This window comes from Lepisma saccharinum, chromosome 25 (genome assembly GCF_977018435.1).
Source record: "Lepisma saccharinum chromosome 25, izLepSacc3.1, whole genome shotgun sequence".
NCBI lineage: Eukaryota > Metazoa > Arthropoda > Insecta > Zygentoma > Lepismatidae > Lepisma > Lepisma saccharinum.
The window spans coordinates 26,162,439-26,179,492 of record NC_139253.1 but is presented as its reverse complement, the minus strand read 5'-3'; the positions used below and the strand labels follow the sequence as shown (position 1 = coordinate 26,179,492).

Here is a 17,054-nt window from a genome sequence, read left to right as displayed (position 1 = left end):
AAACTTGAGTAGGAACAATTAAGCTTGTGGAGTGAAGTATTTCTTAGTTCCCAAAAGTTTGTCTTCATTGATGTAAGGTTTGTCTTTCCTTTCTATTGTACGTATATTTCCATTTCGGTTCTTTTCTGCCGCTTTTCTAACTCTTAGGTTCATCGCGACCATGAATCCATGCCATATGCAGGGTCGGAACTTTGTATCTCTAGCTTCGGCATACGTGCTTGTGATTCTCTATCATTGATCGCTGGTGCCAAGACTGGAATCTGAAAATAAATCCCGAAAAATGCGTTTTTATGAGGTTTACCCTCAAATCCAATTTTACCGCACCATATTATAGATTATGCAACAAAATCATCCCGTTCGTACAACAGCACAAAGATCTTGGAGTCATTTTCGACAGCAAACTCACTTTCATCCACCACATAGATTACATTACTTCGAGAGCCATGAAAACCCTTGGGCTAATTTACAGATTTACAGATATCACACATGTTTCTGCCCTCAAAACCTACTTTACATCGTGCGTAGTACCTATTCTTGAATATGGTTCCTGTCTTTGGTCAATGGTCTGTGATAGCAATATAAAGAGAACAAACAAAGTGGTAAATTTCTTTATCAGAATAGTCAAACATAGATGCCCAGCCCTTGCAAACTTTTCCAAATATGAAATTCTATCCACTCTTCAAATTCACGATCCGTCCCTTCGCCGTCAAGTTTCAGATCTAACATTTCTTTTCAAAATCATGAATGAACAACTTTACACTAACGAACTCTTGCCACATCTTCACATCCGGATCCCACGTACCAAAAGCAAATGCAACAACTCATTTTACACAAAAGCCTAAAAGGCTATCCCTAGAACAAAGGTCATTGCTCTATAGGCTACAAAGAAGGTACAATACACTAAATGATCCTCCAGGCTTCTATCTATCTAAGCAGGCTTTCAGAAATGCGTGCATCAAGCAGCTGAAGAGAAATTAATATTTGTTATACCCTTGTTATTGTTTTATTATTATTGTTTAATTTTTATTATTTTTATTGTATTATTCTTGTGTGCGTGCTTCTCATTTGTTAATTTCTATTTTTCTCGCTGTTGATATCCTGTTATAAAATGGATTCTCTCTGTATTCAGGATTTCTCAAATAAATAAATAAAAAAAAAAAGTTCAACCTGATCACTGCTCATTCTCAGCGTCTCGAGTGGCCAGAGGTGGGAGAGAAGCGATATAAAGAAAATAGCAGAATGTGCGTAAGTACGAATTGCAGTATCGCAGTGTCCATTTTAGGCAACAGAAGATGTAGGAATTGAGTCAGGAACTTGTACTGTAGGTTTCGCCCCTCCAGATTCTTTAGGGGGTGCTCTATGCAGGATGCCAGTCACGGACGGTCGGCTCGTTAAGGCGCAGAACAGGCCGACCTTGTAAAAATGATTTCCTTTGCTGTGCTGGGCTGTGCAGTGCCGTACCGTGCCGTACTGTACTGGGCCGTGCCGTGCCGTGCCGTGCCGTGCCGTGCCGTGTCGTGTGGCGATATACTGTGCCGTGCTGTGCGGTGTTTAGACGCTCTTTCATAATGGTTTCCAGCATTACACTTGATTTCATTCGCAATGGAGATAATTGTGTGTACATGTACTCCTCGTTCTGTTCATTGACTTGTGCTATTGCATTTCTACCTAAAATCCATTTGGTTGTGAGGTCAAAAACATATCCAATTGTTCTGTGGTCAAACGAACTCGAATATAATTGAGCAGAGAATTTACCGCATGCCTTAAAATCATGTTCTACGTCTGTGAAGGTTCGTATCTTGCTTCTAATTATCAATTGCCGCCATATGCAAATACGATTGACCGATGCTAATTGCGACTTGCAGTTTTAATCTGTTTGTGGAACTGTTGTGCGCTGTTAATCATTTCCAGGTGTACTTTAAAACTGGTTTAGTCCATGTGGAAATTTCAATTATCCTGTAATTTGACAAACGTGTACAGTTTAGCGTCAACGAGATCTAATTGACACGTCGTGAGAGGAGAGAGTAACCGTAGCAATTATTTGTGATTCAGCAGCTGCTGAAATAGTCTTTTTTTTTTTCACTGCCAATATTTCCTTCTGCGTATGCTTTCATAAATTATAATTATAAACTTTTCCAAATAAGTGTTTGCTGAAAATTAAATTTCTCCACTCTTTAGTGCGCAGCTAATTGTGAGGCCTGCATTGGGAATAAGAACGGCTGCCTCGCAAATTGAGTGGTTCTGGGTTCAAGACTCGGGCAAGATATGAGTGTTCTCCCTGTTTGTTCTTTCATCTTCCAGTTACCTTTCTTTCACTCTCATCATCGCGGTTAAATTAAGATGAGTTCGAAAGTAGCATTAAGCAACCAAAGCAATATCAATACAACTAATTCCGCTCTATTGTTGCCTTGCGCCTTCCCGATGGCGCAGTGGTAATGTCGTTGTCTTGTAATCAAGGGGTCACGGGTTCGATACCTGGTGGAGCCTTGGTTTCTACAACCAATTAGGAGAGTTTTGCTGGCTTTTTAAGTTCAGTGTAAACCAGTTTCGATGTAAACGAAGAGACGGATAAGAAAAACAGGTGCAAACATAAGAAAACAATACCCTGAAGGGCATCATCGGTAGTCATCTGGTTCGTAATAAATATATCCCAGGTTCGATTCCAGGGGGAGGCATATTGTGGTTGGATCCCACTTTAAACTGGAAGTCCAGTCCCTATTAGCCTATTTTACATGAAGTAGATCCGTATCAAATATAATGTTTTGTGACTTGTTCATGCGAGTTTCTGGTTATTTCTTCACCATTGCTCTGGCGGCCGGAGCTGTAGCCACGATAATCCTCTGTTGGATGTTGATCCGTTGAGTTGAATTGAGTTGGTGTTTTAAGTCCACTTTATGCACAGTAAGGCTAATCGGGACTGGACCTACAGTTTACAGTGGGATCCGAACCACTTGTGCCTCCACCGGATATGGAACCCGGGACCCCTTGCTTACAAGGCGACGACGCTACCACTGCGCCATCGGGGAGACCCTCGCTATGTGTTCTTGTGATGGTCCGTTCACCCATCTGATCTTATAGCCATCCAACCTCATCTTCGCGATTAGCCAAATAAAAGCGGTTGCTTTCATGAGACTTAAGACGGTCAGAAAATGAAAAATGTAGATGTTTGCATAGAAAAAGATATCATTTATCTAAAAGTGAGAACTGTACTCATAATTAATATTTAGAATGTGCAGCATGGTAAGACGACAAGAAAGCCGCACTCTTCCGGTCTTCAGGAAAAAGGATGGTCCTTGAATATTGGATTTTCTTTCCCTGTTTTCTTTTTTTTTTTCTTAGCCTTGCTCCACCGAGACCATTCCTCTCTCTTTTCTTTAAATTATATTTTCTTTCTCGCGGCGTCTGGAAAACCGCGAATTAGCAGACGTGATAAATGGATGCGAGAAAATTTTTGGAATTGGATGATGACACACAGTTTGCGGCCAGAGTGTTATTAACTAAACTAATCCATTTAGCGGAATTAAAGCAGACAAAAGTGCGCGTTGGAAAAAGAATGTCTGGGAGCGACAATTATTGCAGTTGTATCATCTTCTATTTGCCTCCTCCCCCTTTTCCTTATTACCCCAAACCCGTTGGAACTTTACATCCCTCGCAATCCCTCTTCTCGCATTTTCTCCGCAAAACTTCGTATGATGGCAGAGAGGGGAAGGCCGTAATTTTGCTGATAATGATGCTTCCCCTTTTCTTCTGTTTGTCCTTATTTTTTTCCTTCCCTCCACTGTATTCCCTGCAGGCATTTTTTTTATTTGTTTCTAGAAAAAGTTTTTTAATGCCGCGCCAGTTCAGTAATTTTTGCAGCGCTCATTTTTTGATTCTCTTTCCCTTGCATGCTTCGCTGGGTGCTAGTTGTATGCCTATCTCTCGCCTCTTTTATTTTGTTATTATCGCTTGCGTTTCTTCTGTCCTCCTTAATTATATTCCAAGATTTCTCTTTCTCTCTCTCTCGCTCTCTCTCTCTCTCTCTCTCTCTCTCTCTCAACTGGAAACGTGTTGGCACTAATTGCCTCCTCTTTTTGTCTGCAAATGCTACGCAATTTTATTTTATTAGGGTACTGAAAGCAGAGAACATTGACTTTTTTAGAAGCTTCATATAATTTAATTAAAAACGCTTATATATTTCTCGAATTGAGTTTTGAGTTTTTGTTTTACGACTACAGTTTAAAGTGGGATCCGAATGATCGTGTGCCTCCACGGGAACTTCTTACAACCAAATTACCACTACGCCATCGGAGGGAGGCCCTTTTCTCGAATTCAAATTGAAACCAATAATCACAGGCACAAATCCTTAAGTATCACTTTTAAAACTTTAAATATCCCGATATTCCGTTTGAATCTCATATAGTACAGTTATTTGTGATTTCTGTTATGCTCCCTATATAAAGTAGTGAACATCCAAAACCTTTCAAAGAACCTACTTTCAAGTACTATCGAAGTGAGAGCGCTACATACATGAAAATTCAAATATTACACCACCTTGATTGTTCTAGTAATACCCACAAGAGTCTATTGATGTTAAAAAATTGCTAAATTTTGTGTTGGCACGGATTTATTGTATACTCATAAACATCAAAAGTCTACTAATGGTTTACACTATTGTGCATGATTTTTAATCTATATCAAATGTATTTTGAGTAATTACTGTTAAACTATTAAAATGAGAATTACTGTTATGGATACAGAAATATTGGGTGCACAGAAACCACTCTGATATCTACGAGACAATTCTAAAAGGTACTTCTTATATGTCCTCTTTTCGATATCTAAACCCAAGCTTCGGACCGTAAAACTACTAAACTAACTACAAATAGTGTGTATGATTGATTTCCTGAGCAGTTCCTTACGGCTGCCTTTTACCTGCGTGGATTCCCTACGGAGTTCCTTACGACTGGTTTTAACCTACGCGAATTCCCTAGAGCTTTCCTTAGGACACATGTATCGCTTAGTTTCCTACCTCGGTTAATGTTCACTTAATCGAATACAAAGTTACTGCTACAAATCACTAATACCGTAAATGTTACGTTTTCCCTGTCTTGGAATAATCTATACATCATTTTCTTTGTTTTCTCATTACAGAACAATGACACTTATGGATTTGGCAATGGACACAGTGGATGGCGCCAGGTTGTAATAAAAGCTGTCAGACCCAACGGCCAGAGACATCTGAAATGGTACGAGATCAAGGGTTTGGATCCGGCAGCGATGTACGAGGCAAAGGTAGAATCCAGGAATAGATTTGGGTGGAGTAAACCATCGAAGAAATTTCAGTTTTTCACGAGTGGAACAGGTGAGCAATTTTTTTAAAAATTAGTCATCTGATATTGCTTCCCAGAGGAGGATTAGCTTGTTGTTTTTTTAAATACGCAAAGGTGTACCAAAGATCCTGCCTTGTTTCATTGAAATTGCTAATTTGCATGATGTGAAATAATGCTTTACATATCACCCAACGTGCAGAGTTTTGCTTCTTTCCTTGTAGATTATAAGAAGTATATAATTATCACAAAAAAGTTTGTCTGTACTTGCTATTATGTATAAATAGTGAAAAAGTACATTTAAGTAATTTTCCAAAAACTTAAGCAATGCATGTTAAGGTCATTAACATATTATAGCATACGTATTTGTCTTGTGTCTATTAACACAAAGGCTAATCGGGACTGGACTATGTGCCTTCACCGGGTATCGAACCCATGAGCCCTTGATTACAAGACACCGGCGTTACTTCTACGCCATTTGGAGGCCTATTTGTCGTATGTCAGTATGTATGTAGTCATTTATTCATATTTAAAATAAAAATATCGCACGATTATAGTATATTTATTTTCAAATTCTTAATCTGTATACTGCCATGGAATTAAATGAACGGAACGCTTACTTTTTGTCTACTACATCATTAATTATAAAAAAAACAAACTTCGTACTGCATAGAGACACAAAAACAGCTTGTATGATGTAAATTCGAAACCCAGAACACCTTTCATAGACTCACAATTTGGATTAACTGTGCAGTTGCCGATACATAAAGGATACAATCGAGTTTTTTTTTTGTTGTTGGAAAGTCCGAAATTACGTTAAACGCGAATGCCAAAAACTTTTCACGCAAGAGTTTTACAGATCTACGTAGTGGCTATCACATATGAGCAACAGATTAAAATTAACCTCGAGTTCCAAATGAAAGTGCTATTCGCGTGTTGGTACTTTATTCTGTGATTTCTGGATTATATATCTCTTTCATTATCCATACGTACTCCTTAATTTGAGTCTGATTTCCATTTTTATATGTGCATATTCCCTGTTAATAACTGGTCTCATTTTTAACCACTACTTGCTTGTAGATCTCTGACTCTTGTTGCGACAAGATATTCTCTACTTGATTCTGAGTTCGTGCTATTCCCTGCGCTGATTCTCAACAGAGTTTCTATCGTCTGCCTTTTTACCTGTGCGGATTCCCTACCCGGTTCATTACTTCTGCCTTTTTACCTGTGCGGATTCCCTACCCGGTTCATTACTTCTGCCTTTTTACCTGTGCGGATTCCCTACCCGGTTCCTTACTTCTGCCTTTTTACCTGTGCGGATTCCCTACTTGGTTCATTACGTCTGTCGTTTTACCTGAGCAGATTCCGAATCTTTATATCTCTCTTTTACTTGCAATACATTTCCTACTCAACTTACCAGTTCAGGAAATCGTATATGCATGTTTTAACATTTTTTTAAAGTGCCGTTTCCTGTAATGATAATTGCCAGTACAGCACAAACCCTTCAAGTACTTAAGTATTTCGTTAATGAATTATAAAAAGCTCTTACAGCATTCATTATGTGTTAAGTGCTTATTCGAAGCCAGTTTCTGTACAATAAAACACAACGTTTTCCCAGGTGCTCCATGTTCTGTGGTTTTCATCTGAGACTCTGAAGATGAAAATGTCATTGTGTTCCCCTTTTCAGCTTCCAGCGAGACGGACTGAAATCGGTTTCTCGTGGCTTTTAATTCGCGAAATAAGAAAGAAGGAAAACGGAAGGAAGCTATAGATTAAAAAGAGAGGGAGAAAGGAGAGGAGAGATAGGAAGAAGCTTAATTATCCAGAATAGAAGCTACCCTATCTTGGAGTGAGACGGGTCGTCTGATTTACCTACGTTTTCTTCTCGATTCCCGAGGCAACCTCTTGCAAGCATCATTACTGGTTCACTCTAAATGTTAATGAAAGCATTTTTAGAAGGGGATAAAGAAAGGAAAACTCAGAAACCTTAAGAGATCCCCGCCCACAAAACATCCCGCAAACTTTCCTCGATGTCGTGTAATGTCTTACTACCTCAAAACTCAATTACTTCAGCTTGAAGCCCCAAACACCCTTTGATTCTTTTCTGAAGTCACACTTCTCTTGTCGATGTCTGCCCTAGGCTCTTTGCTTGTCGTTGATGAACAAAACATTTTTTTTTTCCTAGAGGGAGTGTTGAGAGAAAAGTGGCTTCTTTTAAGAGGAAGAAAACCCTACGCGAAACATGCTTGTCGCAAGTAAAGGAGAGCCATTATCAGCCTATCAACGAACAGGGAAGTGCCACAAATTTGTGCTGCGTTTTCAGCCCTTTAAAGTTTAAAAGATGACGAAGTTAAAAACCTTCGAAGATTCCTAAACTTTCTGAAGCATTTCTACGAAATGACATTACATTAAAACTTCTGAAGGATTTGATGAGCTTATATTCCGACTAAAATGTGTCCACAGAAGGGAACACGTGAAAAATGTCCATCCTTGTTTATTATTTGTAAAGTTTACTAAATAAGTTGCACAGTTCTGTCATTAATAGCTTTTTCAATGTAACAATGGTGATTTGTATGGATGTTGTTGAAGTAACAGTGGATTATTGTGGTTAACACTCCCTGATTGAGAACGCCCTGTAGAATTATTATAATCAAATATTTTTAACTGAGACTACACGATGTCATTGATTTAAAATTATGATTTTTTAACTGTTGCAATTGTCTGGCAAGTATTATTATGGGTGATTACAAGTCACAAAAGAACCGAAATGAAAAAAAAATGGGTGTAGGTTTAATGATGTACTTGGAAAATGTTGCATATTGTCCCCAGAAGTCTAAAAATGAATAAAGCCTTACGATATAGACATCACCATTACATATCCAACTACAAACAAGTAAACTTAAAAATATTGTAATCACAAAGGGACTTTTAATTTCTAGGGGTTCAGGTTTCAATGTTCTGAAATGCTGTGTACATAAAATTTAATTTAATAAATCAGTAGTTAAATTCATTTGCAATATGTGTTCTCCACATGAAATTAATTTGCATAGTATCCTTTTTCCGTTTTATTGTGAGAATTTGCGGTTGGACATTTGAATATGTTATACAAATGAATATAATTCGCTTATTTTCAAATGTGTAGCCAGAAATTATACATTTCATGGCAGAAATAATGTTGCAGATGATATCGAAAAAAGTGTTGAATTCATTTGTATATCCATACAAACTGAAATAATGTATAAATGTAAATATACAGACGATTAGCCGCAATTCAATAATTAATATTCAAAGCGCTTCACGAAAATGCCCGTGTGCACTTTGAAGGCATTAGATGCTGAAGGAATGTGCATGTGTCCTTGTTCATATTATTCTTCAATTAGCAACTGTGTCGGAACTGGCCCCAACTTAACATCATTAGTGCGTCTATGATATTCTATAAGTATGTCAATATTTCTGGTGTGTGTGAATATGCAAATATCTAAGAAAGAAACAGTCTACAGGCTATACAGTGAAGCTATGCAGATAATATTTATTCATAACTTGTTCTTTAGAAACTAGTTTTAACGACAATGCTCGATTCCAAGTTTGAAACTAGTTGAAGGACTAATTCAAGTCTAGACAACGACTATTTGGCAGTTTAGAGCCGTGTTTAGTAAGTGTGCTTCTTCAGCCAAAACAACATGATTAGAAATGACCTATAATATTCCTTTGCATTGCATGCAGTACTTTTAGATATAAGCGAACAAACCAACAACTAAAAGACCTATTGGTTCCATATAATTGTTTAAATATACACATGCACATATACGTGTGTGTGTGTTGTTTGTGTAGTATTTCATGCATTCTAAATTTCTTATACACAGTGGGAATGTGTACTTGAGAGTAAAATATTTCTAAGACTATAATGGTTCAATTATATATATTTCAAAACTATTTTTGTAATTTTCATGAAAGTGTATACATGTAGAATATGGTAACCAATAGGTCATTAGATAACTCTTGCTTGTTCTTGTCTGTGTATTTGTTTATTTTAGCCATTTATTGATTAGTTTGACTGATAAAATCTGTTTTCCCTCACCAGATTACTACCCGTATGAGCCCTCCCCAGCACCTGCTGTTTTTACAGGTCAGTTTTTGGGTTTTTATTTCTCCTTATGCTTTTCTCTGATTGTTGTAATAGCACTGTGCTCGTTTACTAAACGTAACAATTATTTCTAAGACTTCAACATGTATATAAATATATAATATCACGCTTCCTTACCTGATTTTAGTACTTGGTTATGTTCAGTTTGCCTTCCTGTTATCATCTCTAAAGCTGAATCTTAAAAAGTTTCTTTTTTTTTTAATAATAAGTGAAATTCAAAACTGTATCTACTTCGTACAGATGTATGTATATAAATTGAGTACATGGATTGTACATTGTGCTTCAGGCTTAATACATGTGCATGCAATAGTTAAAAACTATTTTCGTGCCTGCGTTTTACCACAAAATGTACATTTTAGTTCTCAAGTTGAATTTATTTACTATGTATGAAATGTGTGTCTTTGTGTTAATTCAATGCATTAATATTGTGTTAAATATTTTCAAGAATCAAATTTTTAACTCTGAATTTTAAAATGTTTCTATCTTGCTTAAAAACAGTAGCAGAAATATTCTAGTAGAAAGTAGAATTATGAACTCTGTAGCTGACGAAGTGTACGTAGAAATAGCACTGGTAATAATTAATGTAATTTTTTGTATATTTCCATATCTCCAAGTTGTTTGTAAGCGTAAGTGTAGAAATTCTAATAATTGTATTTTTAAGAAATAAAGGTAAAGTGCCAATTGGTTAGAATATATTAGATGAGTCAAATGAAAGCCTTAAAAGACCAAGAAAAAGTCTTGGAGATGCAATTTCCATTTTTTAAAGATGAAGGGGCGACTTGACGAAAAAAGTGCGGTAACATTGCCTCAAGGCTGCAACGGTGAGCATGTATAATTCTAATTACTATTTTGTCATTTTAAAGACGGAGGCTCTACTACAAACTTGCGTCAGTCGTTCCTTACCCTCTGGAAGTGTAACGCGTGCAGTTATTGTTCGTCAAGCGAAAATTCAATATTATTATGTTTGTGTATCACACCAGCAAGGTTACTCATGGATGAGAAAGTCCGAATTGGCGCCACTTTGCGAACAGGAAGACTTGTCACATTTGCACATTAGCGAGTGCGCACACACATACAGCTTGAGGTAAACAGGCATTTAATCAGCACAAGAGGACACTTTGGTCTATGGTGAATAATGGTAAACTGGTGCAATTTTTCTCTCAAAGGTCTGCAAGAATAACAACAAAGATAACGTAAGATTTTCGCTTGACTCTCACTCGTAGTCGTGTGTGGGGTTTAAATTTTGATGTGCTTTGGAAATGGTCAAATTGCTAATTTATCCACATTTTTTGTTTCACAGGGGCGAAGATGAGCGAAGTGCGAGAGAGTGATAGTGCAGCTTCTATCCAATGCCACTTGACGGCGTCTGTGCTTGCTTTCAGCCTTGGCATGCAAATCATGTTTGCTGTTCTTAGCCGATCATAGAGATAAGTGTAAGTAAAATGATCTGAGAAATTAAAGAATATGCTAAAAAAATGTATTCTGTATAAAGCCTTAGGTTCTTGTATGTGTTAAATGGACTCCTCTATACCAACCTGCATATTGCAGGAAAATATTTGTTTATATCGATTGATTGGTAGACAGAGAGGAGGGAGAGAGAGACATGGAAGGAAAGCAGAGAAAGAATACCTGTCCGTACTTCTGAAACTAATAAATGTAATATGTAAATATTTTTAAAAACACAACAGTTGCTGACCAAGGAATTATTTATCATACACTACAACACTTTCCATCCTTTTTCAGGATCCTCCTCAGACTAAGAACTAAGCCAAAATGAAGTAAAGTACATACAACCAGGAAGTTATTTATACACACAAGACGGTGTCTAGACAAAAGAACACACAAGGGTGTCTGCCCATATCTGGGGTATTTTCTCTACAGAATATATATTAAAAACATAGTTCTTCGTCTGAGGAAGACCCTGACACAGGGTTGAAACGTTACCTGTTAAGTGTTTTTATCTTAATAAACTGCCTTGGTCAGCTACTTAGTGTTTTTAATATGGAAACAAGGCTTAATTATATTAGAATATATATGTGGAATAGAATGGTCTTTATTTAAGCAGACGTGTTTTGGCCTCATGGGCCGTTGTTACAACCAACCCCTGTCACAATAAGTGAATAAAAAACACAAGTTAAAAAAAACTTAATTATCAATGATGATAATACAATTAAAATAATATAAATATTATACAATGATAAAACAATACATTGAGTGATTAGTGTGTATACTGTGGAGTAAAGATAAGTAATAAGTCATTAGCAGTGCATTGTGGGGGGTGATAGGTCTGCGTTGTATGATGTGCAAGTGCTATCATTAAGATATGTAGGTTAATGTAGTTGTTGGGACAGATATGAACTGATTATCATCCCCCTCACTTCTGATTCCTTTTCTTGTGATCTTCTTACTGCCTATCCTCAGCCCTCTCCGTTTTCTTCCTTTTTCTTATAATTTACTCACTTTCTAACACTCCCTCGCATTATTTGGCTTCCTTCCATTTCCTCACTAGTTCTCTCTCTTCTCTGTCCCTATTCGCCTAGCCTTATCCCATTCTGTGCCATGTCCCATTTCTCTGGTGTACTTGAATATAGCATTCCTGTCTCTCTTTAGTCTCGGTGTCGCTTCTCTTTCTGTTCTCTTCTCCCTTCTCTCTAAGAAGAGAAACGAGCAGAGAGAAGATAGAGGCGAGTGAGGAAAGAGATGAAGAGAGAGGAGGAGAAGAGAGGGGGAGAGTGTGAGAATAGAGGAAGAGGAGAGAAAGTTTAAGGAATATTGTATGAGTAGAAGATAGGAGAGATAGATTAGGAAGAAAGGAGAGAGGAGACATAAGCAATAAAATAGAGTAAAAGAGGGGAGAGGAGGAGAAGATAGAGGTGAGTCAGGAAAGAGATAGAGGGAGAAGAGAGGAGGGAAAAATAAGAGATAAACAGGGAAGATCAAGAAAGGAGAAAGTGGAGACAGTAGAGAGATGAAATAGAAAATAGAAAAAATATAGAGAAGAGAGGAAGATGAGAGGAAAAGAGGAGAAAATAGATGAGAGATAAACAGCAGAAGAGAGGAAGGGAGAAGAAACAGAGAGAATTGAGAGGAGAGAGACAGGAATAACATAGATGGGAATTTAGAGAAGGCAGAGGCAGTGCAAGAGAATAAAGGAGAGAAAGGAAAAGAGGGGGAGATAAGAAAGTTAATAGTGAGAAAAAGAGGAGAGGGAGGAGGAATGAAAGAAGGGACAGAAAGAGTAGAGCGCGAATTAGAAAAGAAAGAGCAGAGGGAGATTAGAAAGAGAAGACATAGAAAGGGAATAGAGAGAAAACACTTCATCTCTTATCCTACATGTTATCGTTTCCTCTATCTCTCTTCCCTCTTTTTCTATCTTTCTCTGCTCTCTATCTCTCCTCTTGTATCCTCTCTTCTTTTTCCCTTCCTCTTCTCTCCTCTTTCCTGCACTTCTCTTCTATATTCCCCTATCTTTTCTTCCTCTTTCTTTCATAGAAAGAGAGGAGAGGTGAAATAGAGAGGAGAGGAGGAAAAGGGAGATAGAATGAGGTATATAAGGGAGAGGAAATAAAGAAAAGAGAATGAGAAAGCAGAGAGAAAAAGAGATGGACTCTTCTCTCTTCTCCCAGTTTCCCCTCTCTCTCGGAAACGTCACGTGTAAAGTGTTCTATTGTATATTAAATACTGCCTTCGTCATAATTATTAACATTGAATATTTTATTAAGTTGAAACCTATCGATATTCTTAGTATCAAATGAACCGAACCCCTTGGCAATCTATGTAAGTAAATTAATCGAAAAGTCTGTTTGATTGTTAGAAAGAACTGGGAATGATCAACACGACAATCGCACCCTATTTTCATATAACAGAAATAACCCAGTTCCTCAGAAAGAACTCTATGTGGAAAACAAACACAAAGAAGTCACAGAAACATTTATTAGAATATTCACGTCAAAAATCTGAAAATATTCCAGATACAAAGACAATATTCGGCACGAGCAACAGACAAAGCTGTACTAGTTTATTGCAAAATCGAGTAAATGGGTTGGTCAGAAACAAGCTGTAATTTCTGATGAGTACCTGCGGAGCATATGGTTGCTGGTTCAAAACAGATCTAACTTATTTCAAATTTGGTGTATCACACATTTAATTTTGATTTATAAAAGTTTCTTCTCAAAATTACAATTAATATTTGTATTACATGTTTATATTACTAGTAACTAATTAAAAGTATTTTTTTGTTGCAGGATATGATGAATATACCAAAGTATTTCACTGCAAGAAACTAAAGGAAGAAGAATTTGAAAAGTGGAGGAAACAGCAGAAAAGTTATTTTGTTAAGTAGGCAACAACAGTCGTAAATTTGTTGCGCGTCTAATTTGTGGCATTACCAATGGACAGCTTTTTTGCTCCCACGATGTCGTTTTGACAATCCCTGTGAACAATAGTGAATGGTGATGAAGTAATAATGATTCAATAATGGTAACATTGGTGTTCTTGCAGAAGTGAACGGAACGAAGACTTTGCCATTTGAATGTGAATGCACATATGTGTATTTTTTAATGCATGCGTGTTTGTGTGTGTAAATGCGTGCGTGCATGAAAAGTGCACTTGTTTCTGTGAGTGAATGTGCAAAGTTGTGCGAGAACACAAAATAATTCATTGTTCGCCAAGGATGAAGAAAGTGAACAATCCTCCTCTGTACTTGTAAACAAAGATTGCAAGTCTTTAGAGAACACGTGAAAGTGTATATTATATGTTTTTGAAGAAACTCCGCGATTTGCATATAAACTTGCATAAAGCTGAATGTGTGTTTTTTGTGGTATGTGTGTGTATCTGATTATTATTGTCCCGGAAAATGTTCAATGTGAAATAGCAGGGGAAGAGCAAAGTTGTAGAGTAAGTAACCAAATCTATGGGGCCAAACTCATTAAGCTATGCTTGATGGGGAGAACTGTTATTTCTTGCTGGAAATGAAATGGTGTACCTGTAGTGATTTGGCATAGAGTGCGCTGAACAAAACTGAATTGTTCAGTCTTGTTTGTATTGAGCTTGAGGTGGGAATCCTACAAAAGGATTTATGGCTGATGGTACTATTAATTTCAAAATAAAGTGACACGTTGTCACTGAATTAAGTATGTTCCAAACACAGAATGGTAGAAAATGCTTAAACGGTTTGTACCAAAACAGAACATTATGTGAGAACAAATTCCGAAAAAAAAGAAATCAGTTTAAAAGTGAAATTGCATTCAAGTTATTACTGCATGCTTGCTGAATACTGAAGAGCATGTCGAGGTGATTATTTTATGAATTATTACATAAAAATAGCACAGTTTTCTCAAACACATTTTGTAAAGGTATCATAACTGCATTTATCGTACTTGATAAATCCATCCAGATCTCTAAAGTCCCATATTGCATATTAGTTGTAACAGAACTAGTTTATGTCAAGACTGTAAACGTTTAAGTCAATCTTCTTCATGAAAATAAATTATTTTTTGCTTCGAAGAAGAATGATAAATACGGGGAATAATATTAAAAGTACCCCCCCCCACCAAAGAGAAACAATAAACAATTGATAATTATAATGTGATAAAGAAATCAGCTATGAGAAAATGAGGATTTTTGCTACTCATATGCATAATATACAAAAAAATATGTACTTGTATATACAATACTGCGCAATAATTTGCATTTGTTCTCTGTGCCACTTTGGAGGAACAAAGATTTTTGTTTCAAAATTAATTTGTGTGCATATAAAATGTCAGGTGTGAATCCTTGGGAGATGTGTGAAATGAGAGAGTAATATTTTCAGTCAAATTTGTTTTGTATTCTGTAAGATATAGATATACACGCATATAATATTCTAACTATATATATATATACATAAAATTGATCTTTGAATACCAACGTTTGGAATAATGTGTGCCATGTAATTTCCACAATCTCCTTTTCACTGTATGTTACTTAAGCGTCTTTGTCTGATGTTGATATGAAATCAAAACAGACTACATAATATTATTTTCACAAAGCTAAAAGATTCAAATTTGTCATGGCTTTAATAATCAGCGCATATTTTATTATATATTCAAAGTTTTGAGTTATCAGCCTTCGTATATTTTCACCCATACCCAAAATGTAATTGCTATTATATTACATGGGCCTAAGTGATGCGTTATTCAAGTGAAACATCTGGTAAGAATTATACGAAAGCAATCACCAAACATATTGCTGTACAATTTTCAAATGAGCCTTTCTGCTATGCAAAAGTCTTTTAAAGAATTTTAAATTGTTTATTGAAGACTGTTAATACGATATATTGGTCTTCTGCAACAAGGAGGAATGATGGAGAAAAGTAATTATGTCATATGTTGCAATGCATTTTCTTTGAGAGTTGTATTTTCGCAATAAAGTTGACTTTGTTTCAAGTACTGTACCAAATGTCTTTTCAAAGCGTTCGTGTTGATCTATATACCAATTGTAGCTTATATTCAATACCAATGACATTGTGATGTTTTAAGTTTTAAACTAATTTGTTGTGTGCAACAATAATACTGTTTTCTAACAATAAGCAACAGCAGGTAAATAAGAGAATAGTAATAACCATGACAAAAAAATACAGAATGGATGTGCTTCAAATGTGTCCACCAATTACCATTTGTATACTAAATGTTCAACAATTTCTGAATAAATGGAATTGAAAAGTATTGTGAATAAAATGTTTATATTGTAAGAATCTGTTTTATTTGACCTTTTATTCTATATTATAAGAAATATTCCATAAGAAAATGAGTAGTGTAAAATACAATATTATAAACCCAAGAAAGGAAGAGCCCCCCTCAAGCAGAATTGTCTATACTTAAACCTAGCTCAACATGCCCATATGAGCTTTTTGCTCAAGTGTGGAACCCCCTCTAATCCAAGAATTTTTGTAAAAAAGCCCTCATGGATTCCATGAGAAAGGAAGAGCCCCTCAGATTGATTTGCCTATACTTACAAAAAGGCACTTCTGCGAGATTGTTGTCCATAAACTTGTCAAAAATTGATATTTTTTTTGGCCACACTTAAAACTACGCCAAACGTATTAATATGCACATACACACCCACACCCCCACACATACTGATCTTGATCTTGACATGACCTTGACCTTGATCTTGATTTTGACTATTTTTTCGATTATTTTTTCGATTATTTTTTCGATTATTTTTTCGATTATTTTTTCGATTATTTTTTCGATTATTTTTTCGATTATTTTTTTGATTATTTTTTCGATTATTTTTTCGATTATTTTGACCTTGACCTTGATCTTGACCTTGAGATGACCTTGACCTTGATCTTGATCACACCCACCCACATACACACCCACACCTACCCACACACCCACCCACATACACACATACACACACACACACACACACACACATACACACACACACACACACACACACAGCACAGTGTTGAACCCAACTGATCCAGTATAGAGTTTTGATTTGAATCCCAAGAAATTGTATATAATAAACAACAACAAAAATTCCATAGCCAAACACACACACACATGCACTAGGTATACACACTAGGTATACACAGCACAGTGTTGAACCCA

At 36.4% G+C, this 17,054-nt stretch overlaps 1 protein-coding gene across 3 annotated transcripts in view; it reads left to right on the top strand.

Moving 5' to 3' along the window:
* Positions 1-16,186, top strand: part of LOC145978505 (limbic system-associated membrane protein) — a 706,857-nt gene extending 690,671 nt beyond the window's left edge. For 2 of the 3 annotated variants that reach the window (XM_083111131.1, XM_083111129.1), the window contains exons 9-12: positions 5,134-5,344; positions 9,391-9,435; positions 10,754-10,886; positions 13,698-16,186. In XM_083111131.1, the coding sequence (XP_082967257.1) occupies positions 5,134-5,344; positions 9,391-9,435; positions 10,754-10,878 (381 nt within the window). In that variant the 3' untranslated portion in view covers positions 10,879-10,886; positions 13,698-16,186. The remainder of the gene's footprint in view (positions 1-5,133; positions 5,345-9,390; positions 9,436-10,753; positions 10,887-13,697) is intronic. The other variant, XM_083111130.1, reaches the window with a different exon arrangement.
* Positions 16,187-17,054: the final 868 nt, after the last annotated feature.